The sequence below is a fragment of the Cherax quadricarinatus genome, unplaced genomic scaffold, assembly GCF_038502225.1.
Source record: "Cherax quadricarinatus isolate ZL_2023a unplaced genomic scaffold, ASM3850222v1 Contig172, whole genome shotgun sequence".
NCBI classification, from domain to species: Eukaryota; Metazoa; Arthropoda; class Malacostraca; order Decapoda; family Parastacidae; genus Cherax; species Cherax quadricarinatus.
In genome coordinates, this window is record NW_027195198.1 from 173067 (window position 1) to 199507 (window position 26441).

A 26441-nucleotide genomic window follows, 5' to 3' on the forward strand; every position below is an offset into this window, starting at 1 on the left:
TAATATATTTAGCAGTGACATAAATTATCATAGCACGTCTCTGTTAGTTAACACTGAGTGTTGAGTCGTGTCAGTGGCAGCACAGTGTCAGTCAACACTGAGTGTTGAGTCGTGTCAGTGGCAGCACAGTGTCAGTCAACACTGAGTGTTGAGTCGTGTCAGTGGCAGGTCAGTGTCAGTCAACACTGAGTGTTGAGTCGTGTCAGTGGCAGGTCAGTGTCAGTCATCACTGAGTGTTGAGTCGTGTCAGTGGCAGCACAATGTCAGTCAACACTGAGTGTTGAGTCGTGTCAGTGGCAGCACAGTGTCAATCAACACTGAGTGTTGAGTCGTGTCAGTGGCAGCACAGTGTCAGTCAACACTGAGTGTTGAGTCGTGTCAGTGGCAGGTCAGTGTCAACACTGAGTGTTGAGTCGTGTCAGTGGCAGCACAGTGTCAGTCAACACTGAGTGTTGAGTCGTGTCAGTGGCAGCACAGTGTCAGTCAACACTGAGTGTTGAGTCGTGTCAGTGGCAGCACAGTGTCAGTCAACACTGAGTGTTGAGTCGTGTCAGTGGCAGCACAGTGTCAGTCAACACTGAGTGTTGAGTCGTGTCAGTGGCAGCACAGTGTCAGTCAACACTGAGTGTTGAGTCGTGTCAGTGGCAGCACAGTGTCAGTCAACACTGAGTGTTGAGTCGTGTCAGTGGCAGCACAGTGTCAGTCAACACTGAGTGTTGAGTCGTGTCAGTGGCAGCACAGTGTCAGTCAACACTGAGTGTTGAGTCGTGTCAGTGGCAGCACAGTGTCAGTCAACACTGAGTGTTGAGTCGTGTCAGTGGCAGCACAGTGTCAGTCAACACTGAGTGTTGAGTCGTGTCAGTGGCAGCACAGTGTCAGTCAACACTGAGTGTTGAGTCGTGTCAGTGGCAGCACAGTGTCAGTCAACACTGAGTGTTGAGTCGTGTCAGTGGCAGCACAGTGTCAGTCAACACTGAGTGTTGAGTCGTGTCAGTGGCAGCACAGTGTCAGTCAACACTGAGTGTTGAGTCGTGTCAGTGGCAGCACAGTGTCAGTCAACACTGAGTGTTGACTCGTGTCAGTGGCAGCACAGTGTCAGTCAACACTGAGTGTTGACTCGTGTCAGTGGCAGCACAGTGTCAGTCAACACTAGACTGTTGTAAGTTTATATAGGTACAGCTACGCAAGTATAATTATCATAACTTAGTAATGTATAAATTACCTACCAGGATAACTTAGGAATAACATCAAGTTATTTTAGCTTAGGTGGGTTTGCTAGGTTTGGTTAATTTTTTGTTTTTTTCTTATCATTGACACAACAAAACATTTTAACCTGAAAACCAGCATGATGGAGGTCAGTTATTATATTATTTCTGGGCCAGGAGCTGTAACTATTACCAACTAGTCACAATAAATATCCATAACACTGTGAAAAACACTTTATCTGTTATGTAAAGTTTTCTCTACCAACTTATTTACCACTGCAGTAATACTATTAATAGTAATAGTAGTTGTAGTAATAATAGTAATGATAATGAAGCAGTGACCCAGTATGTGGGTGGCTGTCTTGCTAGTATACTATCCCCACCATTACCCTCTACTATCCCCACCATCACCCTCTACTATCCCCACCATCACCCTCTACTATCCCCACCATCACCCTCTACTATCCCCACCATCACCCTCTACTATCCCCACCATCACCCTCTACTATCCCCACCATCACCCTCTACTGTCCCCACCATCACCCTCTACTGTCCCCACCATCACCCTCTACTATCCCCACCATAACCCTCTACTATCTCCACCATAACCCTCTACTATCTCCACCATAACCCTCTACTATCCCCACCATCACCCTCTACTATCCCCACCATCACCCTCTACTATCCCCACCATCACCCTCTACTATCCCCACCGTTACCCTCTACTATCTTCACAATCACCCTCTACTATCCTCACCATCACCTTCTATCGCCACCATTACCCACTACTGTCCCCACCATCACCTACTATCCTCACCATCACGTTCTACTGTCCCCACCATCACCCTGTACTATCCCCACCATCACCATCTATTATCCCCACCATCACCCTCTACTATCCCCACCATCACCCTCTACTATCTACTGTCCCCACCATCACCATCTATTATCCCCACCATCATCCTCTACTATCCCCACCATCACCCTCTACTATCCCCACCATCACACCCTGTACTAATTACTATCTCCATTACCCTCTACAATCTACTATGTTCACCATCACCCTTTACTATTCCCACCATCACCCACTACTATCTACTATGTCCACCATCACCCTCTACTATCCCCACCATCACCCTGTACTATCTACTATCTCCACCATCACCCTGTACTATCTACTATCCCCACCATCACCCTGTACAATCTACTATCTCCACCATCACCCTCTACAATCTACTATGTCCACCATCACCCCTTACTATCCCCACCATCACCCTTTACTATCCCCACCATCACCCTCTACTATCTACTATGTCCTACTGATCCACCAGGAGGCCTGGTCACAGACCGGGCTGTGGGGGCATTGACCCCCGGAACTCTCTTCAGGTAAACTCCAGGTAAACATCATTTGAGGCATTTAGCAGTTCTGTGCAAACAAGTGACTCTGCAATGTACAGGCCAACCCCCCCCCCCCCCCCAATTTGCCTGTTCACTCTGTCGCATCTGTGTAGGTTGTAACCTGGGATCCATATTTCGTTGTCCAAGTGATCCTTTATGTGGGTCTCGGTGAAAGCCGCGAACATTGCCTTTGCCTCTGCAAGCAGTCCACGGATGAAAGGTATTTTGTTATTTGTTGCTGGCTTTAGACCCTGTATATTTGCAAAGAAGAATGTCATCGGACTGGTGGTAATGTTGGTACTGGGGGGGGGGGGATTTTTTTTCCGGCATTAGTATCTGTATCTGTTGGTTTGGAGTGGAGGCCATCGACTGTGGTTCCACTCCAGGAATGACTGGATTTGGTGTACGATTTCTGCCATTTCCTGCCAGTTTTTTTTCCTTCCTGGCACTAAAAAACCTCTCCCTCTTGAGTGGCTGTGTCTACCCAGGTTTTCCCATGGCCTGGATGTTTTGTATCTTTTTGTCCCCTTTAGATGGTATGCCTGGCAATTTAAGTTATAGCACAGTCTTTCCTGTACTGAAGAGGTACACATTTCAGGGTGAAAAAGCTTACAGGAAGGGAGTTTGCATTTTCCTGTTTGTCATATGGGCACGGCATTTTCTAGGGTGGTCATAGTTGCACGTCCCATCTGTTTTTCCAGATTTCCCATGCCTGCAGATACCAAGTGCATAGTATGTGCACAGGCTTGGTTTCCGTTTGCCTTGGATTTTTGACTGTATTCTCTGTTGGTGCATGTTTACCTGTCTTATTCCTATCCTCCCTAGCACCAACAATGGAACTCCCACCAATTGTTTTTGGTAATATATCCTCACTATTGCTAGTGGAGTCCTCTTGTTTGCTATTTCCTGTGGTATTTCTAGTTTGCAATGTTGGTTTTATCTTATCTTTGACTACACTTGATTCCCCACTACGGCTCCTGTCTCCCATGAGGTCATTTATATGCATTCCTTCCTGCGTATAATTCCCGACTACCTGGACAAAATCTCCAGCTTCACCATTACTTTCTCCTAGGACAGCACTATCAGCCCCACATTTACTGACTACCAGGACATCACCTCCAGCCTTACAGTTTCTGACTACATGGCCAGCATCAAGGGCAGTACCATTCAGCCCAGACTTTTTATGTTCCCATCTGTTGTAGAAAGCTTCCAGGTTGTCTATGAAAGCAGCTTTGATGTTATCCTCTTTTAATACCATGTGATTTTAGTCCATAGATTTATCTCATTTGGGCATACCCAAAAACACTTCCCTGTTTTAATACTGCTTGTAGCTAGTTCTTGGATATCTGCACAAGGGGCGTGACACCAATTTCCACAAAAATGGCAATTTGTTAGGTTAAGTTCATTATAAAATATGTTAAGTTTATTGTACAGTATGTTAGGTATTATACAGTATGTTAGGTATTATACAGTGTGTTAGGTTAAGTTCCTTATACAGTATGTTAGGTATTATACGGTGTGTTAGGTTAAGTTCCTTATACAGTATGTTAGGTTAAGTTTATTATACAGTTTGTTTGGTTAAGTTTATTATACAGTATGTTAGGTAAAGTTTATTATACAGTATGGTTAGTTAAGGTCATTAACAGTATGTTAGGTTAAGTTTGTTATACAGTATGTTAGGTAAAGTTTCTCATACATTATGTAAGGTTAAACTCATTATACGTAGAGTGTTAGGGTAAGTTCATGATGCAGTATTTTTTTCTTTTTTATATTTTATTTATAACATACAATATATTAACAAAAGCATACAGTATGAGAGCATCGACAGACAATATAAATTCATCAATTTCTATACACTGCAATATGCAGTAATATGTCATGCAGCTGATAGGTGAATACTGCCATATACATAATTCATTACTACAAAATATAACTATTCAAGTAATACAAAATAAAGAATCCTCTTACTCCTTCCCGACTGCTAATTTCAATATTCACACACAATAATTACATGCCGCAAAAATGCAAGCAGTATAACCCCCCCCCCCCCTATTTACCGCAGCTCACCAAAATGTACAGCATTTCACCGTTGTTTATTTAACTCATAAACTAACCATACTAAATTAAACTTAAGAACATATTATATTGAAAACAATAACAACTCTACAGTAGTGAAAACGCCAGCTGCTGTCCTAATATTATTTATATATACTATACATTAGAAACTGAATTAGTTTACAATGGGAGTCAAATCCTATCTTTATTGCTGTCCCATGCAGCATTCTCAGACTTCTACTTTTATACTCTACTACGATAGCCTTCAGCAGAAGGCATTAATTAACAATATTAAATAACTACTAAGAATGCATGAACTCAGCACTCCCATGCACATCCCAATTACACACAATCGTTCTCTCTTGCACTTATCACTCACCCAGGCACATGCACACCAAACCAACATCTTTCGTTTGGCAAGCCCGTTTGGTACCCCCCGTTTTTTTATCGAATGCTTTACACAACAATCTAAACCCACTTCCCCCCCCCCCTCACAACTCTAGCAACTCCCCAACAGTTATGGACCTGTAACCCTCAGTGAAAGCTCCCTCCCATCTCCTCCCATAAATTTCCCGATTCCTATTCATTGTCCTACAAAAAATCCTCGCTAAAACTCGTTTCCTCGTCTCCCCATTATCCACCCCTCTCATTCCCCACGATATGTACACGAAATCCACCACGATATAAGCTACTCCCCGTGCCACATTCTCCCCCACCCCCCCTATATCAAGACTCAGCGCTTTCAACACTGACACCCAAGTTCCTCCTATCCTCCTGACCACTTTCCCCAGCCATTCCCTCACACTCCCCAAATAATCGCAAAAGTATACCACGTGATAGGCTGTTTCCAACTCCCCACATAACCCACACCAACCCTCCTCTACCACACGTCTGTTTCTGAGGACTGATCCAGTAGGCAGAATCCCGTGTAAAAATTTAAACATGATCTCTCGCACCCTGGGCCCTAGCTTTAGTTTACCGAACAGACTCCATATAGCTCCCCATGCATACATCGGGAACAGCCCCTCAACTGGGGCCGTCTCCTCTACCCTCAATATTCGATATAAATCCCTCACCTTTAATTTGTCTGGCTCGCGCGCCCACAAAAGTGCCCTCAACAAAATCTCACACTCCCTCCATTCCCCACCCACATACATTCCCCTCAAAATATCATGTAACCTTTGCATGCATGTCCCCCTCTGTCCCCCTAATCTTTTCCACTCCCACCTGACGAAAATGCATTTCACCCTCCTTCCCAGGTCCAACAAACCTAAACCTCCCTTCCTCACCGGCAAAGTCACCACCTCCCTCTTCATCCATTCACATCCTGAGCCCCATAAGAACCTAAAAACACTTCTAAGGATACGAGTAATCTCAGCCCTCAGCAATGGAAAAACTGCTGCTACATACCATACCTTACTGTACAGCAATACGTTAATAACAATCGCCCGTTGCAACAATGTCAAGTGATAAGGCCGTAACATCCCCAACCGATGTTCCACGCGTTCCACCATTCTCAACGAATTCGCCTCCCTAGCCTCCCGTATGGTCGCTCTATACGAAATGCCACATATTAATAACTGCCCTTCCTGCCTTCTCACCACATCACAGTCCCAATCAACTCTGTCTCTCCACTCCCCTAGCCCCATGATCTTTGTTTTCTCAACGTTTACCGTCATGCCTGTCGCCCCTCCAAACATGCCAACCACCCCTCCCAACTCTCTCAATCTTGTTCCCTTCCGGACTAGGAGTGTCGTGTCATCCACGTAACCTACCACATGATGCCTAATCAAGCCCTCCCTCGACCCCTCCCCACCACACACTCTGGTCTCAACCAACCTATAAAATGGATCTTGCACACATGCAAATAATAACTGTGATAGCGGGCAACCCTGCCTCAAGCCCCTATCCATGTTCACCACACCTCCCACACGTCCATTGATCTGAATTCTCGCTTTTGCCCCTTTATACAACGTTTCAACCCACCCCACAATCTCATCCCCAAAACCTTGTTTGCTAAGGATCTGTCTTAAACCCTCCCTTTCCACCTGATCATAAGCACCCTGCCAATCAATCGCCACCATACCCCCTCCTTCCTGCGTCCCCTCAAAACTCTCAACAAACCCCTTTAGAATTCCGTGCCCCATGACCATCGACCGTCCTGGCAACCCTAGTTGACCTTTTGAAACTACACGTCCCACTACACATTTTAACCTATTCCCCAAAATCTTCGCGAACAATTTATAGTCCGCACACATGAGAGTAATCGCCCTGTAATCCTTAAGTGTACTCTGCCCCTTACCCTTGGGCACAAGCACTACGACCCCTGTACTTTGCTTCTCGCCCAATTCTCCCCCATCTTTCATTCTATTGAACAGCGTTACTAAAAAACCCCTTAACAGATCCCAATGTTTTAAGTAAAATTCACTTGGTAGTCCATCAATACCTGGTGCTTTGCCTCTGCACATGTCTACAAGCGCTCTCCATATCTCCCCCTCTTCAATCTCACCACCCAAAGCTTCCCTGTCCTTACTCCCCAGAGCTACGGGCTCTACAGCACACACCCCATCAAGATCCTCCCTATTAACTCCTTTACTTTTCCAATAATGCCCATACCACGCATCCGCGAACATACTCATCACCTCCGTTGTTTTTAACACCTGCCCCTCCCTAAACCCTTTCACCTCAGTGTGCACTTCCAAATCTGCTATTGTGGTCGCTGTCCTCCTCTGCTGTTGTCTCCTCAACACACATGCCGATGGCTTGTCCCCCCAAAGCACTTCCTCCACACCCGCCTGCACCCGCACCGCATGAAATCTCTCCTCCTGCACCTCTCTTATCCTGCTCTTCAGATCATCTATTGCCTCTGTTTGGAATACCCCTCCCACTACTCCTTGTTCATGATAGTATCCTATTCTACTTTCCAAATAATTTGTTAATCCATACTTCAGTCGATTTATCCGCTTCCCCTCACCCACGTAAAACCTACGAATCCTCTCCTTGGCCACACTGTCCCACCAACGTACAACATTATCAACCCTTTTTGCCTCCTCACTTAGCTTCCTCCACAGCGAAGCAAACCCCTCCTCCACTTCCTCATCCTCAAGGAGTCGCGTGTTTAATTTCCAGTAGCTTTCAAACCGTTTCACTAACGAGTCCCATGCTACCCCCACCACCACTGCCCTGTGATCTGAATAAATTGCTTCTATAGTGTTAAAAGACTCCACTGAAACCCCTTGCGTTATATAGATCCTATCCAGTCTAGCTGCGTATTCCCTCCTTACATACGTATGTTGCACTTCACCTATTCCACCCCAAAATGCATCTCGTACCCCAATATCTCTACACAGGTCTCGCAACACGTTTGAAAAATATCCCGCCCCCGCTGGCATCACATCAAATCTCCGTATTATACAATTCCAATCTCCCCCAATCAATGCAACCCTGGGCAGTGCTCTCAAGAAATACACCAGATCATCCCTTACAAATGCCGATTTTACCCTCGCATCGTTCTCCGCCGGAGCATACACTCCAACAAAGGACACGCGTTCACGCATCCACCACCCGTCCACTCTCATTATTCTTCCCTCGCCCCCCCCTCAAACCTTTGCAAAACAAACGGGCTTGCCTCACGAATTAAAACACCTACTCCACCTTTTAAACGTGTCGTTGGAGTTACAAAAGCCCTATATCCATCCACCTCCAGCAATTTTCCTATTTTCAAGTTATGCTCTTGTATAAAGGCAACATCTACCTTGTAACGATACAGCAGTCCTCGCAACCATACACACTTACCACTCTTACATAAACCATTAACATTAATTGTCATACACCTTAGGCCTGCTTACGTTTTCCACCCACTTTTCCCCACCACATTTTTCCGCTGTCCAGTAGCCTCATACACACCGTCCTTGGCACTCACCCCATCCCCTCCACTCCTAACCCCTTGCTGGCGTTTCTTTTTCTCTGTGCCTCTACACACACCTTCAATCCCCGCCTTTTTCCCTGGTCTTTGTGCTGGAGTGAGGACGTCATCCGAGTCAGACGTGACAGCTGCCCGCTTCCTCGACACTTCCTCTTCCGCCATGCTAGTCTCCTGACCTTCCTCATTGTGCACCTCCACCTCTATCACCTCATTCCCCTTCTCACTACTTGGCCAAGCCGACATTACATTCCTTTCTTCAGACCCGCATGCTTCCCCTTGTCCCTGTACCTGGTCTCCCGTCGTTACCTCTGTCAAGGCTTCCTCCAATTTAGGGAACATCTCCTGCAAAACTGTCTCAAGCACTACGTCAATTTCTACGTCATTTGGTACGTCCTTGTCCGCCTCGTGCATCACATCCTCTGCAGACGCACTCAGTTGCTGCACTGCACCCTCATGCTCCACCTCACGTTGCATTTCCTCCACTTCCTCACTCCACAACCGACCACGCCTACGTCCATCCTGGCGGTTCTGATCTGTCACTGTAGGTCCTCGCCTCGTAATGTCACTCCTTGGTATTCCCTGGCCAGTCCTCCGCCGCACACATTCAGCCGCTATGTGATCATAACCATCACACAGTCTACAAGTTCTACGTTGGCCAGCGTAAGTTACGAGTATTTGTGTCCTAAATTCCTCTAAGAACACATACGAAGGTATAGGTTGCCTCAGAGTCATCTTTAGGCTAAAACTACCTTCTGGATAACCCACATAAGCCCCTGCCGTCCACTTGCCTTGTTGAGCTACGTGTACAGTTCCAAACTTCCCGAACACACTACGTAGGTCAGCTTCATTTGCCTCGAAAGGCACATTACGTAACTTTACATACGTAAATTGACTCGAAACATCGACCATCTTTACCAGGATGCCCTCGTTAACCTCGATAGCAACATCCTGATATTGAGCAAGTAGATCCTCATACACGTGTGATGACAGCAGTTTCACGAACATTCGGTAGTTTCCATTTAAGGCTACACCGTAAAGGTCGCAATCCTCAATCCCATATGTCTCTCGAATAATCAGAGGCAACAACGTCAACGCCGAATCTTGATTAATTGTACCTCTCAGTAATTCTATGCCGACAGTGTTAATTCTGCGTCGCACCCCAACCACCATTGTGACAGCCTGGCTAGCACTTGCGCCTGTCAGAGAGGAGTAGCAAAACGTCCACCCTCACCGGCAGCTGGGCGAGGAATAGGCCTGGAGGTTGATCCCACAGTACGGCTGGGAAACACTGACAAGTTTCCTTAAAATGCATGCTTTCCATGTTCACCCATCAGTAAAATGGGTACCTGGGTGTTAGTCAACTGGTGTGGGTCACATCCTGGGCTGAAATTGACCTAATTTTTCCTGAATGCTTCGCATAGCAAGAGGCTTTTTGTGTAGTAATATGTCATTGATGTCAGCTAGGCCTGTATACCTTGTACATGTACTTGTAGAAATAAAGATATTATTATTTTATTATTATTATTATTATTATTATTATTATTATTATTATTATTATTATTTTTATTATTATTTTTATTTCATAAGTTTATTATACAGTACGTAAGGTTGGGATACTTATTTTTTTTTTTACATTTTCACAAAAGCTGCTGTTTTAGACATCCCATATGCATTGTGTGGGTAGTAGTCAAAAGATTGCAGAAGCACATATGTCCAGGGACTGTGTTTCAACATTCAGAAGCACATAATGGGTCCAGAGACTGTGCCTCAACATTACAGAAGCACATAATGGGTCCAGGGACTGTACCTTAACATTACAGAAGCATGTAATTTTATTTCTTTGCATAGTTTACAATGTGTAATTACAATTTTGATTTGCTAAGTACAAAGAAAGCCACTATCGTACCGGGGCATTTTGGGCAGACTAAACCTAATGCTTGTCAGGCTACTTAATACCAGGCATATATATCATAGTTGGTTTGACTTGAACATCATTTTTTATATTTCAACAGAGGTAGTTAGTGGTTTAGTAGTAATTGACTTAACGATTGAAATGAATTGATTAATAGGTTACAGCATTATATTTTGGCACATTTTGCATAATGAAATTGAAACCATTTTAATTTTGAAGTAATCTTAAAATATTTAGGAATTTTTGAATCGGTGGTGGTGATAATATATAGTATTTGTGTGGTTAATTTTGGGAGATGAGGTGATTTCTAAGCAGAGCCTTGAATTGGCGTGCAGGCAGGGGCCCTTTTGTATGCTCAGGCAATGAATTCCAGATCTTAGGGCCCTTTATGCGCATAGCATTTTTGCTTAGGGAGAGATGGATACCAGGGATATCGAAGAGTGCATTCTGTTGTAGTTCTCAAGAAGGAGTTTGAGAGGAGGGTTAATATTGAATAATGTTCTGTGTATGTAGTAGGCACAATAATATAAGAACATAAGAACGAAGGAACACTGCAGAAGGCCTACTGGCCCATGTGAGGCAGGTCCAAGTCTCCTACCGGCTTAAGCCAATGCACCCAACCTAGTCAGGTCAGGTCACATTGACTTAAGGGAGGAACACGGCAACCGACCTGGTAGCACAAGCTATCAGGTCCAACTCACACCCACCCACATCCACTCATGTATTTATCCAACCTATTTTTAAAGCTACACAACGTTCTGGCCTCTATAACTGTACTCGGGAGTTTGTTCCACTCATCCACAACTCTATTACCAAACCAGTACTTTCCTATATCCTTCCTGAATCTGAATTTTTCCAACTTAAAACCATTGCTGCGAGTCCTATCTAGGCTAGATATTTTCAGCACACTATTTACATCCCCTTTATTTATTCCTGTCTTCCATTTATACACCTCAATCATATCCCCCCTAATTCTACGTCTTTCTAGAGAGTGCAGATTCAGGGCCCTTAGTCTATCCTCATAGGGAAGGTTTCTGATACATGGGATCAACTTTGTCATCCTCCTTTGTACATTTTCCAGAGAATTTATATCCATTCTGTAATACGGTGACCAAAACTGTGCAGCATAATCTAAATGAGGCCTAACCAAGGATGTATAGAGTTGAAGAACAACCTGAGGACTCCTATTATTTATGTTTCTTGATATGAAGCCAAGGATTCTATTAGCTTTATTGCAAACACTTATGCACTGTTGTCTTGGTTTCAGATTACTGCTAACCAGAACTCCTAAATCTTTTTTGTATGTTAAGCAAGTTCAAGCTCTTAAATAGTGGTGGGGTGTGTTGCCTGGCACAGGAGTTTGTAATCAATCTTTCAGCAGCTTTTTCTTGGATTATTAACCCTTTGACTGTTTCAGGCCCCTCTCTGAAACTGTCATTCTATGTCGCTCAATTTTTGAAAAAAAAAAAATTATTTTTTCTTATGAAATGATAGAGAATCTTTTCCCGATGGTAATGACACCAAAAGTTCGAAATTTGGTCGAAAACTCGTGGAATTATGATCCCGCGAAGTTAGCGGTCTCGGCGACATATGCGTATCGGCGATTTCGCCGACTTTGAGCCCAATTTTCAGCCAATTCCATTGTTCCAGTTGACCAAACTCATAGCTATTTCTTTAGAACTCCATTTTATCTATCAGCTGAGTACAAGAAACCTCCCATTTACTAATTTGGACTACCCAATATGGTGGTCAGAAATTGGCAATTTGGCCAATTTCACGCAAAATAAAAAAGATGCCAATTTCAAAATAGGGTCCAGAATAAACAAGGTAGACATTCGTGGCACTAAAATAACATATGCTCTGTTCATTAGTCACATCTCTAGGCCCCTCTTATATTATTATTGCTTTCTATTTTGATTTTTTATTCATACAAAAAAATACAAAATTTACTGTTATGCAGACGACTGCATTATTGTAAAAATGGTATAAATAATATCAGTGCACTAGTGAAAGAATATTAGACTCCCTAGTTGACGTGTATTGGACGTGTGGTGTGATTTATTTACTCTTCAACATTGGTAAAAATCGAACATTTTCGCTACTTTGAGCTTAGTTTCAAGGTCGTTTTCATCGTAAAAGTAATGAAAATCATCTCTATTTCTGTAATATGTTTTCCATTTTATCACCTAAGACCATGAAAACGCGAATACAATGATAAATACTATACGAAAATACACCTCAAAGTCGGCGTTTTATTCCAAAAAAACGATCAGAGTTTTTTTTTCCTCATTACGCAATGTGTGCTGCAGGATTTTTTTTATGTGGTGCACACTGACCACACAGACCCATTCTCTCACATGTGGGCCTACCAGCTTTCTCCCACTTGATTTGAAGCCGCTAGAATTATTGAGTATATATACGTCAGAAACATTGGCTCGTAAGACGTATTTATACGTCGAAAACAGTCAAAGGGTTAAAGGTTTAAGTGATTTGCTCTGGTTAAACCCCATGCACAAACACCATAGGTGAGGTAAGGGTTGATGAGATAGTGGTAAAGAGCAAGAAGTACCGTTAGGGGTACATAGTATTGTATCTAAGAAAGGATGCCTACTGTTTTGGAGATTTTTTTTTGGAAATATGCTGTATGTGGGTCTGAAATTTAAGACAGCAGTCAGTGTGGAGCCCTAGAAATTTGCCATCAGTCTGTCTTGAAATGGGGGAACCATTTATCGATATGTTTAGCTGAATATTTGCATCTGTTTCCAAACAGTATGAAGTAGGTTTTGTCAATATTGAGACTAGGTTTGTTGGTCGTCATCCAAGTGGATATTTTTAGTAGCTCATCATTTATAGTGTTTCTAAGTATGGTTTGGTTTGGGTGAGAGAAAATATTGGGGAAGTTACTGATGTAAATGAGAAAGAGTAGTGGTCCAAAAACACTGCCCTGGGGGACTCCAACAAGAACAAGTTCTGATAAATTAGTCACATGTGCAACTCTTGGGTATCTTTATTGAGGATACGTTTCACCACACAGTGGCTTCATCAGTCCATACAAAGGAGAAACATGAAGAACAGGAGGAGAATGAGGTAATCAGTCCCTCAGCCTTGAGTCGATGTGATCAGTCCATCAATCTTGAATAGAATACAGCATATCTGCGGAGAAGTAGCTTATATACCATAGGCAGGAGAGGTGCAGCAGTCGTAGGTGGTGTGACATTTGTCCAGTGTGGAAGTAGGTCATGCCCAAGGGTTAGGCAAGCGAAGAATTCCCAAGTATTAAGATCCCAAGAAGTTGCAGTGTCTGACAGGATTGTAGATGAATGGTTCAGAGAACCGACATGTTGATAAATTAGACACATGTGCAATTCTTGGGTGTCTTTATTGAGGAAATGTTTCGCCACACAGTGGCTTCATCAGTTCATACAAAGGAAAACGTGAAGAACAGGAGGAGAATGAAGTAATCAGTCCCTCAACCTTGAGTCGATGTGGTCAGTCCGTCAATCTTGAATAGAATATAGCATGTCTGCGGAGAAGTAGCTTATATACCGTAGGCAGGAGAGGTGCAGCAGTCGTAGGTGGTGTGACATTTGTCCAATGTGGAAGTAGGTCATGCCCAAGGGTTAGGCAAACGAAGAATTCCCAAGTATTAAGATCCCAAGAAGTTGCAGTGTCTGACAGAATTGTAGATGAATGGTTCGGAAAACCGACATGTTGATAAATTAGACACATGTGCAACTCTTAGGTATACAGTGAACCCCCTGCCTTACAAACACATCACGTTATGTTAAATCCGCCATACGAAGCATTTGAACGCAAAAATTTTGCCTCGCCTCACGATAAAATACTCAACTTGCGTGATTCATCCGTGACGCATCCCACGTGTGGCCTCAGCTGCCCCGTGGGTGCCAGTGTTTACAAGCCAACCAGTGCGGTCGCATCTAAGCATACATTCTGTACATTTCATATTATCAGTGTTTTTAGTGCTTATAACTGCAAAATAAGTCACCATGGGCCCCAAGAAAGCTTCTAGTGCCAGCCCTGTGGTAAAAAGGGTGAAAATTACTATGGAAATGAAGAAAGAGATAATTGCTAAGTACGAAAGTGGAGTGCGTGTCTCGGAGCTGGCCAGGTTGTATAAGAAACCCCAATCAACCATCGCTACTATCTTGGCCAACAAAATGGCAATCAAGGAAGCTGTTCTTGCAAAAGATGCAAGTTTGTTTTCGAAACAGAGATCGCAAGTGATCGAAGATGTTGAGAGACTGTTATTGGTGTGGATAAACGAAAAACAGATAGCAGGAGATAGCATCTCTCAAGCGATCATATGTGAAAAGACTAGGAAGTTGCATGACTATTTAATTAGAAAAATGCCTGCAACTAATGGTGATGTGAGTGAATTTAAGGGCAGCAAAGGTTGGTTTGAGAGATTTAAGAATCGTAGTGGCATACATAGTGTGATAAGGCATGGTGAGGCTGCCAGTTCAGACCAAAAAGCAGCTGAAAAATATGTGAAGGAATTCAAGGAGTACATAGACATTGAAGAATTGAAACCTGAGCAAGTGTTTAATTTTGACGAAACAGGCCTGTTTTGGAAGAAAATGCCAAGCAAGGCCTACATTACTCAGGAGGAAAAGGCACTCCCAGGACATAAGCCTATGAAAGACAGGCTTACTCTTTTTATGTGTGCTAATGCTAGTGGTGATTGCAAATCAAGCCTTTATTGGTGTATCACTCTGAAACTCCCAGAGCGTTCAGGCAAAACAATGTCCTCAAGGCTAATTTGTGTGTGCTGTGGAGGGCAAACAGTAAGGCATGGGTCACTAGGTACTTTTTCTATGACTGGTTACACCATGCATTTGCCCCCACTGAAAAATTACCTAATGGAAAAGAAATTGGACCTTAAGTGCCTCCTGGTATTAGACAGTGCTACTGGTCATCCTTCAGACTTGGCAGAGTGACTTTCTGGGGACATGAGCTTCATTAAGGTCAAGTTTTTGCCTTCTAATACCACTCCTTTCCTGCAGCCCATGGACCAGCAGCTCATTTCAAACTTCAAAAAACTCTACACAAAAGCTATGTTTCAAAAGTGCTTTGAAGTGACCTCAGACACTTGATTGACTCTAAGAGAGTTTTGGAAAGATCACTTTAGTATCCTCACTTGTGTAAACCTTATAGGTAAGGCTTGGGAGGGAGTGACTAAGAGGACCTTGAATTCTGCTTGGAAAAATCTGTGGCCACAATGTGTAAAAGAAAAGGGTTTTGAAGGGTTTGGGGCTAACCTTGAGAAGCGTATGCCAGTTGTGGAATCCATTGTGGCATTGGGGAAGTCCTTGGGGTTGGAGGTTAGTGGGGAGGATGTGGAAAAGTTGATGGAGGAGGACAATGAAGAACTAACCACTGATGAGCTGCAAGATCATCTTCAACAGCAAGAGGCCAGACCTGAGGAAACTGCTTCAGAAGAAGGGAGAGAGAAATTGAGGAAGTTGCCTACTTCAAAGATTAAGGAAATGTGTGCAAAGTGGGTTGAACTGCAAACCTTTACAGATGAAAATCACCCTGACACAGCTACTGAAAGCCATGTTGGCAATCTGTACAATGACAATGTGGTCGCCCATTTTAGGAAAGTCTTAACGGAATGGGAGGTACAGAGCTCTATGGACAAATATGTTGTGCGACAGAAGTCCTAGTGGGTTTCCCGTTCTAAACAATAACTTGCACACACTCCGCTCCTCCCATCCCATCAATCATCACCAGATCTTCAATAAAGGTAAGTGTCATGTATTCTAATCTTAGTAGAGTAGTAATTGTGCATGTCTTCTTCAGTTTGTGTGTATTAAAATTGATATTTCATGTGGTAAATTTTTTTTTCCATGCTTTGGGGTGTCAAGAATGGATTAATTTGATTTCCATTATTTCTTATGGGGAAAATTAATTCGGCTAATGATAATTTCGGCTTACGATGAGCTCTCAGGAACAGATTAATATCGTAAGGCGGGGGTCCACTGTATAAGCTACTTCTCCGCAGATATGCTGTATTCTATTCGAGAGATGGACTGACCACATTGATTCAAGGTTGAGGGACTGATTACCTCATTCTCCTCCTGTTCTTCACATTTCTCCTTTATATGGACTAATGAAGCCACTGTGTGGCAAAATGTTTCCTCAATAATGATACCCAAGAGTTGCACATGTGTCTAATATATCAATGTGTCGGTTCTCTGAACCATTTATCTACAAGAACAAGTTCTGTGGTGGAGGCAACACCATTTGTGTATTCAGCCTCTCCTCACTTACTGACGACTCAGACTTACGACGGGCTCTCTGATCAGTATGCATACCTAAATAATGTATATAAGAGCTGATTTCTTTTGTTATGTTTATTGTATATACAGTGGTCCCTCGATAATCATCGGGCTCGATAGTCGTCCTTTTCGGAAATTGTCGCGTTATTTTTGTCCAAACATTGGCTCGCAACTGGTCGGTTGACTCGCTAATCGTCGTTCGTCCTGGATGCGTACTCACAGCTCTGAGCCGCCTCGGCCTCCCTTCCCAGCCAGTGTACCATTGTTTATCAGTGAGTGACGGTCCCCTCACTTGTTCATATGAAATATTTCATAATATTCCATTCATTTTAGTGCTTGCAAGTGCTAACTAAGCTACCATGGCTCCAAAGAAAGCTCCTTTGGTAAAGAAGGTGAAAAATACATTTGAATTTAAGAAAAACATCATTGAACAATATGAAAGTGCTATACGTGTGGTCGAACTGGCCAGGATGTATAACAAATCCCGTACAACCATATCTTCCATTGTGGCCAAAAAAAGGAAATCAAGGATGCTGTTGTTGCAAATGGGGTAAATATCCTGACAAAAATGAGATCAGTACTCAAAGAGGTTGAGAAGTTATTATTGGTGTAGATAAACGAGAAACAATTAGCAGGAGATACTCTTATGACTTCGATTATTTGTGAAAAGGCTAGGCAGTTGCATGACGATCTGGTAAAGAAATTACCTGCAACGAATACTGATATTTGTGAATTTAAGGCCAGCAAAGGTTGGTTTGAGAGATTTAAGAACCATAGTGGCATACTCAGTGTGATAAGGCATGGTGAGGCTGACAGTTTGGACAAAATTGCAGCTGCAAAATTCGTAAGTGAATTCAAGGAGTACATAGAGGCTGAAGGACTGAAACCTGAACAAGTGTTCAAGTGTGACGAAACAGGCCTCTTTTGGAAGAAATTGCCAAAGAGGACCTACATTACTCAGGAGGAAAAGGGACTGCCAGGACACAAGCCTATGAAAGATAGGCTGATGCTCATGTTTTGTGCTAATGATAGTGGGGATTTCAAAGTGAAGCCGTTACTAGTGTACCATTCTGAAAATCCCAGAGTGTTCAAGAAAAACAATGTTATGAAGAGTAAATTGTGTGTGTTTTGGAGATCATGGGTCACGAGGGAAATTTTCGTTGAGTGGTTCAATGTGAAGAGTTATCTCCTGGAAAAGAAATTGGATCTCAAGTGCCTCCTAGTAATGGACAATGCACCTGCTCATCCTCCAAACTTGGATGACCTAATTCTGCAGGAGTTTGGGTTCATCACAGTAAAGTTCTTGCCCTCGAATACCACTCCTCTCCTCCAGCCCATGGACCAGCAGGTCATTTCAAACTTTAAAAAACTCTACACCAAAGCAATGTTTCAAAGGTGCTTTAATGTGACCTCAGACACTCACTTGACCCTAAGAGAGTTTTGAAAAGAACACTTCAGTATCCTCCATTGCATAAGCCTTATAGGTAAGGCTTGGGAGGAAGTGACTACCAGGACTTTGAACTCTGTTTGGAGAAAATTGTGGCCAGATTGTGTCCACAAGAGGGATTTTGAAGGGTTTGTGGCTGACCCTGATGAGCCTATGTCAGTTGTGAACTCCATTGTGGCATTGGGGAGTTCCATGTGGTTGGATGTGAGTTTGGAGGATGTGGAAGAGTTGGTGGAGGACCACAACGAAGAGCTAACCGCTGAGGAGCTGCAAGAGCTTCAGCAGGAACAGCAACAGATCGCAGCTCAGAATCTTGCTGCAGAGGAGGAGGAAGAGAGATGGAAGAAGGTTCTTTCTTCAGAAATTAAGGAGATTTTTGAAATGTGGGGTAGGATGGAAAGATTTATGGAGAAACATCACCCTGAGAAGGATGTTGCAAGCCATATTGGCAACTTGTACAGTGACAGAGTCTTGGCCTATTTTAGGGAAGTTTTAAAGAGATGCCAGAAACAGAGCTCTCTGGACACCTTTTTTTGCAAGACAGGACTCCAGTGACTCTCAAGCTGGTCCTAGTGGCATTAAGAAACAGAGAAGTAACCCCAGAAAAGGACTTGGTACCTGAGGTGTTGATGGAAGGGGATTCCCCTTCCAAACAGTAACTAATCCAATCTCTCTCCTCCTCCAGTCTTCCATACACTAAGAAGAATCGCCAATAAAGGTAAGTGTTATGCTGTTAATGTTTCATTCATCATGTCCCATTGTATTATTTATGTACTACATCTATATTTCATGTAAAAAATGTTTTTGTTTTAATACTTCTTGGTGTCAGGAACGGATTAATTGTATTTACATTATTTCTTATGGGGAAAATTGATTTAAAAATCGTCTATTTCGATAATTGTCGCACTTCCAGGAACGGATTAACGACGATAAATGAGGGACCACTGTATATTGGTAGAATTACCGATAATATGTAAAGTAAAAGTACACAAGTGCAACTAATGTCCATGTGTTGTTTGTAATGAGTTGACAAAGCTCCTGGAGAGCAAAACATTGCCACAATGAAATGTCACATTAGTTGCACTTGTGTCCTTTTACTTTACATTCTGTTTATTACAATATACAGTACACTACTTATAAACATTTAAAAATATACCAGAAATGTTATAAATGTCATAGTCTTAATTGTGTTTAACATCTACAGAATCTGTCTCCTTTTTTTACAACTTACTACATCACTGTTCTATCTTATTTTATTATAACCTAACCATAACTTGTCCTCAATAATTGTACCTCACTTTAAGAAATACTCAATTGCCCAATTTTATTCTAAAATCCCTATTATTGCCCAATTTTGCTTTAAACTATATTGACCAAACTTATTGTAAACTTCTTTTTTTGCCCATTTTTATTCTATACTTTTTTAAACTAGTATTTTCAACTACAACTTTTATATTATCCTGTCTACCATCTTACTAGCATATTATAACCAAGTCATTGCCATTTTTATTTTTATAATTTTTTTCATTATTCTTTTGCTACCTTAACTTGTGTATTTTATCTTGTCAGTTTAAATCTAGTTATACTCTAATTCTTGTAAACAACTTATATAAGACCTTAGTGCAATTACAATTGAGAGTCTTGTGCCTTATTTATATAATTTGATTAAACTCAGTTGTACTATGGCTCATTCTAGCTCAATACATAGTCAATACCAAATTCACTATATTAGACCATAGTGCAATTACTAGTGAGAGACTGGTGCTATTTTTAATTTGTATTTTTATATTATTAGATTAAACCTAGTTGTACTATAGCTCATTCTAGCTCAAAACAGACTACACAAAAGTCATTATATTAGACCCTAGTGCAATTACAAGTGAGAGTCTTGTTCTATTTTTAATTTGTTTTTTTATACTATTAGTTTCTACCTAGTTGTACTTTAGTTCATTCCAGCACAACACATAAACAACATCAACTTCATTATGTGTATTAGTGACTATACTCTATATGACCAAAATACTCTAGCTATATACTTGTCCAAACTTCCCACCACTACAGATATCAGTACTAGAACTCAACATACAACTCAGGATATAAATAACCATAATTCAAACCTAGAAGATGATTGATCATGTTGACCCTGATCTAAACCTCCATAATCTGACACCCAATCAAAACCTATTGGAAAGTAACTGCCTTTATTACACAGCATCACAAGCCAGCACTATCCTAAACAATGCTAAAAGTCTATCAGTACTTAACTACAACATCAGGTCCTTAAGCAAACACTATGATGACCTCCTGGCACTCCTTGAATCACTAAAGACACCCTTCTCCTGCATTATTCTTACTGAGACCTGGCTTAAGCAGGACACAATAGATATCTACCCTCTACCAGGATACACAGCAATTCAGAACTGCAGACCAAACCAAGTTGGGGTGGTATTGCAATCTATTACTCTAACCAATTATCTTGTATTAGCACCATTTGCTTTAGTGATGAATATGGGGAATACATTTTTGCTAATTTTACTGTAAAAAACCTTAAGACACCTATAACAATCGGTGCCATTTACTGGATACCCCACACAAACATCCCAAATTTCAGTGAGAAATTAAAGTCACAAATAACAAACAGACAAATGAATAAGCACCACCTTCTCTTAGCTGGAGACTTCAACATCAACCTTGGCTTACTAGATGATCAGCCTGTAACTGATTTCATCAACAATATGAACAACACACTTCTCATACCAACAATAACTAAACCAACCAGGCTCACTGAGACAAGTGCAACCATAATAGACCACATATGGACCAATATACTAGCCCCCCTTAAATCAGGGATAATCACAGACAGCACTACAGACCACTAATCTACCTTCCTCTTGACAAACATACGTAAACCACCACTTGAATACAACAAAGTCTCATTTAGACTCCATGACGAGGCCTCAATAAGGAAGTTCACAGCTGACCTAGAGAATGTTGACTGGCCTACAGAATTCTCCGTCAGTGGTATTGATGACTGGACAGACATTTTTCTTAACAAATTACTTAAACTATACAACAAACATTGTCCTTTAAAAACGAAACAGATCACAAACAAACGGCTTGGTTGCCCATGGCTAACCAGCACCATTCTGAAATCCATTGATAAGAAACACCAATATGAAAAGCAATATAGACAGGGCTTAATACACAAAGATATTCTTAAACACTATTCATCAGTTCTCACCAAAGTAATAAAGAAAGCCAAACAACTATACTACTCCAGTAGATTCACAGACACTAGAGGAGATATAAAAAAGACCTGGAAAACACTCAGATTCTAGGGACCCACAAACTGAAAAAAAACAAGAATATTGTCCTAACTAAACCTAATGAGACACCACTACATCCCACTGACACAGCTAACAAGATAAACGACTTCTTCTCAACCATAGGATCTAATCTCGTCAGTAAAATCCCACATACCAATGCCCATGCCGGGGACTACCTTGATGGGAATTTCCCAAATTCCTTCTATCTTGCATCAACTGAGCCCACGGAAGTCACCGAGATTATAAAGTCACTTAAAAATAACTCAGGGAATCTGTCTCATGTCCCACCATTATTGTACAAGCGAGCGGCCCATGTCCTTTCGCATGCTATTTCATTACTTTTTAACAAGTCACTAGAAACTAGCACCTTCCTGAAACTACTCAAGATGGCAAGGGTTACACCAATACATAAAGGTGGTGACCCTACAGACTTAAACAACTATAGGCCAATATCAAACTTGCCATTGCTATCCAAAATCTTTGAGAAACTCGTGCACAGGAGACTATATTAATTTATAATGGCACAAAACATACTCAACCCCTGCCAATTTGGATTCAAGAAAAATAAAAGCACTAATGATACAATCATAAAAATGCTAGATCTGCTTTTCACAGCATTGGAAAATAAGGAATATCCACTAGGAATTTTTATTGACCTAAGAAAAGCTTTTGACACAGTTGACCACGGCATCCTACTCCACAAACTTGACCATTACGGTATAAGAGGCCATGCGCTTGCATATCTCAAATCTTGCCTTACTAATAGGTATCAGTATGTCACCATTAAAGACACAGCATCAACAACACGGCCACTTGATACTGGAGTTCCACAGGGAAGTGTCCTTGGTCCCCTGCTCTTCCTCATATACATCAGTGATCTTCCAAACGTATCCCAACACCTGAAACCCATTCTCTTTGCTGACGACACGACTTATGTCATCTCTCACCCTAATCTTGCCACCCTCAACATCATTGTTAACGAGGAGCTGATCAAAATATCGACTTGAATGACAGCCAATAAACTTAAGCTTAACACTGACAAAACCTACTATATTATGTTTGGTAGCAGAGCAGGAGATGCACAAATTAAAATTAAGATTGACAACACTCTAATTACCAGGCATAATGAGGGCAAATTCCTAGGCCTATACCTTGACAACAACCTGAATTTCAGCACCCATATCCAACACATAACCAAAAAAGTATCCAAAACGGTTGGGATCCTCTCCAAGATACGATACTACGTGCCACAAAATGCCCTTCTCACACTATACCACTCACTTATTTATTCATACCTCACCTATGCTATTTGTGCTTGGGGATCAACTGCAGCAACACACCTAAAGCCAATAATAACCCAACAAAAAGCCTCAGTAAGAATAATCACTAAATCCCATCCCTGGCAACACACCCCCCACTCTTCATAGATCTAAACTTACTCCCTGTTCAGTACATCCACACTTACTACTGTGCAATCTACATCTACAGGACCTTAAATTCCAATATTAACCTTGACCTAAAACTCTTTCTTGATAGTTGTGACAGAACCCACAGGCATAACACCAGACACAAACATCTCTACGACATTTCCCGTGTCCGACTAAACCTTTACAAAAATTCAATGTATGTCAAAGGCCCTAAAATCTGGAACACCTTACCTGAAAACTCTAGAACTGCAGACACATTCATCACCTTCAAAACTACCATTAGAAAATATCTTATCTCCCTGATACACCCCGTCAACTAACTACACGAATACCACCTGGTGGTTCACACTTTCACTCACCCATTTGACCATAAACAGAAATATTAATCTCAATCTTAAAATAATGAATCCTAACTAGTCATAAGTTGGCCTGTGATACTCCAATACTGAAACTATGTACTGTGCCAAAACAAAAGCATTCACATTGCTAAACCCACAAACTAGTATTTAGTCACTTTAGCCATAATACCAACTTTCCTCATAATTTGTAATATTTTAAAATTAAGAATTGAACTAAGTCTGCCTGAAATGCCTAGCCATGCTAGTTGTTCTAGTGGCCCCCTCTGTAATTATTATTTTACTACATGTAAACCACACAATAACCAAATTATGTAAACTCAGCATTGTAATCCTTATTGAGAATAAACTTTGAATTTGAATTGAATTGAATTGAATTGAATAAAATATATAAGGTGGTTGACACATACCCACTACCATTATAGTATGCTCCTCACTTAGTGACGAATTTGTGTACCGACGTCTTAGGAATGGAACTCCATCGTTAAGTGAGGAGAGGCTGTACATACTTTTGTCTATTGCTATGATATGATTTTAGGTAATCGAGTGAGTGTCCTCTGACCATAGGCAGTGTGCCTCATTGTGCTCCGTGTTTTCTCATGTTTTCACGGTCTTGCTTACGTGCTAGAACTTTAAATTGTGCCAGCGATTTTATATGATACATCCCTCCAGAGTGTGGAACCAATCTTGGGGAGAAAATAGTATATACCAACTCAAAAAAGGAGAATTATTGTGCAATACCTAGCAGAGTATACTCCCAAAGGGGAACTATAGGCCTAGTGTGCCATGTGCAAAATAATAATAGAACTTTTCTTTGTCAGAGGAAAGAAAGTCTCGCTGATAATATTGTGTATACGTAGTGTTATAGTGTATACCACAGTGGCACCATAGTATATAGATAATAAATACTAAAGTGTCATTTAAAACAGGTGTAATTGTAACTGAAGCGATAGGCTTAACCCCTTGACTGTCGCAACCCCCAATCCTGAGGTGTCTCCTGGTGTCACAAAATTTAAAAAAAAAAAAATTATTTTTTTCTTATGAAATGATAGAGAATCTTTTCACGATTGTAATGACACCAAAAAATCGAAATTTGATGGAAAACTGACGGAATTATGCTCTCACAAAGTTAGTGACCTCGGCGATATTTACAAATCGGCGATTTCGCCCAGTTTGAGCCCTATTTTTGGCTAATTCCGTTGTTCCAGTCGACCAAACTCATAGCTATTTCTTTAGACCTCCATTTTTTTATCGATTGAGTACAAGAAACTGCCCATTTACCGATTTCAGCTACCCAATATCATGGTCAGAAATTTACAATTTGGCCAATTTCATGAAAATTAAAGAATATGACAATTTCAAAATAAGGTCTAGAATGAACAATGCAGACATTCCTGGCTCTAAAATAACATTTTCTTTGTTCATCAGTCATATCTCCAGGCCTCTGATATTACTCTTGCTTTCTATTTTGAATTTTTATTCAAACAAAAAATAGAAGATTTACTGTTATGCAGACTACTGCAATATTGTAATAATTGTACAAATAATGTCAACCCATTCATGACTGCATATTAGAATAGCTAGTTGGACATTTATTGGACAATGACATCATTTGTTTACTTTTGAACATAGCAAAAATCAAACATTTCCTCTACTTTGAGCTCCATTTCCAGGTTCTTTTTATAGTAAAACCAATCAAAATCACCTCTATTCCTATAATATGTTTTCCATTCTATCAAACAAGACCAAGAAAACGAGAATAGACCAATAAATACTATACGAAAATAGACCACAGATTTGTTATTTTAATTAAAAAAAAGGTCGGATTTTTTTTCTCTTTATGCACTGCATGCTCCAGGACTTTTTTTATATGGTGCACACATAGACCCATTCCCTCACATGTGGGCCTACCAGCTTTCTCCTGCTGATTTGAAGCTGCTAGAATTTATGAGTATATATACGTTAAACACTGTACCTCGTAAGACGTATATATACGACCAAAACAGTCAAAGGGTTAAAGAGGCAGGTGCCAGCAGTCACCAGAAACCTACCACACAGGTCAGCTGTTTTAATAATCTTCCTAGCCTGCTAGTGTACCTCGCCTGTAATCTAGTGATACTATCGGGGAAAATTTTCCTCTAAATTACGATAAGTTGCAAAATCTTGAGGAAATACGAAACGTGTACAGTTTTGTAAAAATATGATATCAGTGAAGGTTTACAACAATAAGACCATTTATCATCCACAGTGGTGTAGTAGCAAATAACCAGTAACAATATGGTTCTTAGTGGAGTGGAGTGACCATCATTAGTTTTTTCTTCATTCTTGAAATACAGTGGACCCCCGCTTAACGATCACCTCCCAATGCGACCAATTATGTAAGTGTATTTATGTAAGTGCGTTTGTATGTGTATGTTTGGGGGTCTGAAATGGACTAATCTACTTCACAATATTCCTTATGGGAACAAATTCGGTCAGTACTGGCACCTGAACATGTTTCTGGAATGAAAAAATATCGTTAACCGGGGGTCCACTGTACTAGACATATACAGTGGAAATTCATATAACCTGTAGTTAGCAGCAGTTGCAATATACACAACGAAAAGCAAATATTACTCCAGCAAAAGCGACTTTCCTCCAATAATCTTCACCAGCCAACTATATTGATAACATAGCATCTGTTGTGGTGGAGATGGAAAAAATCTAGAAAAGCTAAATACACTGATTTATAAACCTTCAGGCTGTAAATAAGGGTTGAGGTTGACCGTTCATCATTGTAGGAGCTGCCAGCAGTCACCGGTTCTCCAACACGCAAGTTATACTTTTGTATCAAACTAATCACATATTACTTGGTTAAATAATTTCCAGTAGTTCCTTCATGTGTTAACCCAAATCACCGACCAGATATATTTTAATAAGTGATCCACTGATCAGATCTGACTGGTTCCGAACCCTTGACCGGTTTCAAATGGATTCGTTGGATAATAAAATGGACTGTAAACAGATGGGGTTTTAGGTGCCCTTATCAGACACACAAACAACTATAAAGCAGTAACTTAGAGCAGTAAGCTTGTCCAACTATACAAGT

At 41.3% G+C, this 26441-nt stretch overlaps 1 protein-coding gene across 2 annotated transcripts in view; it reads left to right on the forward strand.

Annotated features, from left to right (window-relative positions):
• Window positions 1–1006: 1006 nt before the first annotated feature.
• Window positions 1007–26441, forward strand: part of LOC138851242 (endoribonuclease Dicer-like) — an 81974-nt gene continuing 56539 nt past the window's right edge. The window contains exon 1 of one of the 2 annotated variants that reach the window (XM_070080147.1): window positions 1007–1159. Coding sequence is in view for 1 of the 2 variants with exons in the window: in XM_070080146.1 (XP_069936247.1) it covers window positions 2760–2823 (64 nt within the window). In the remaining variant the exon portion in view is untranslated. Of the gene's footprint in view, window positions 1160–2696; window positions 2824–26441 lie in introns of those variants that run through there. The other variant, XM_070080146.1, reaches the window with a different exon arrangement.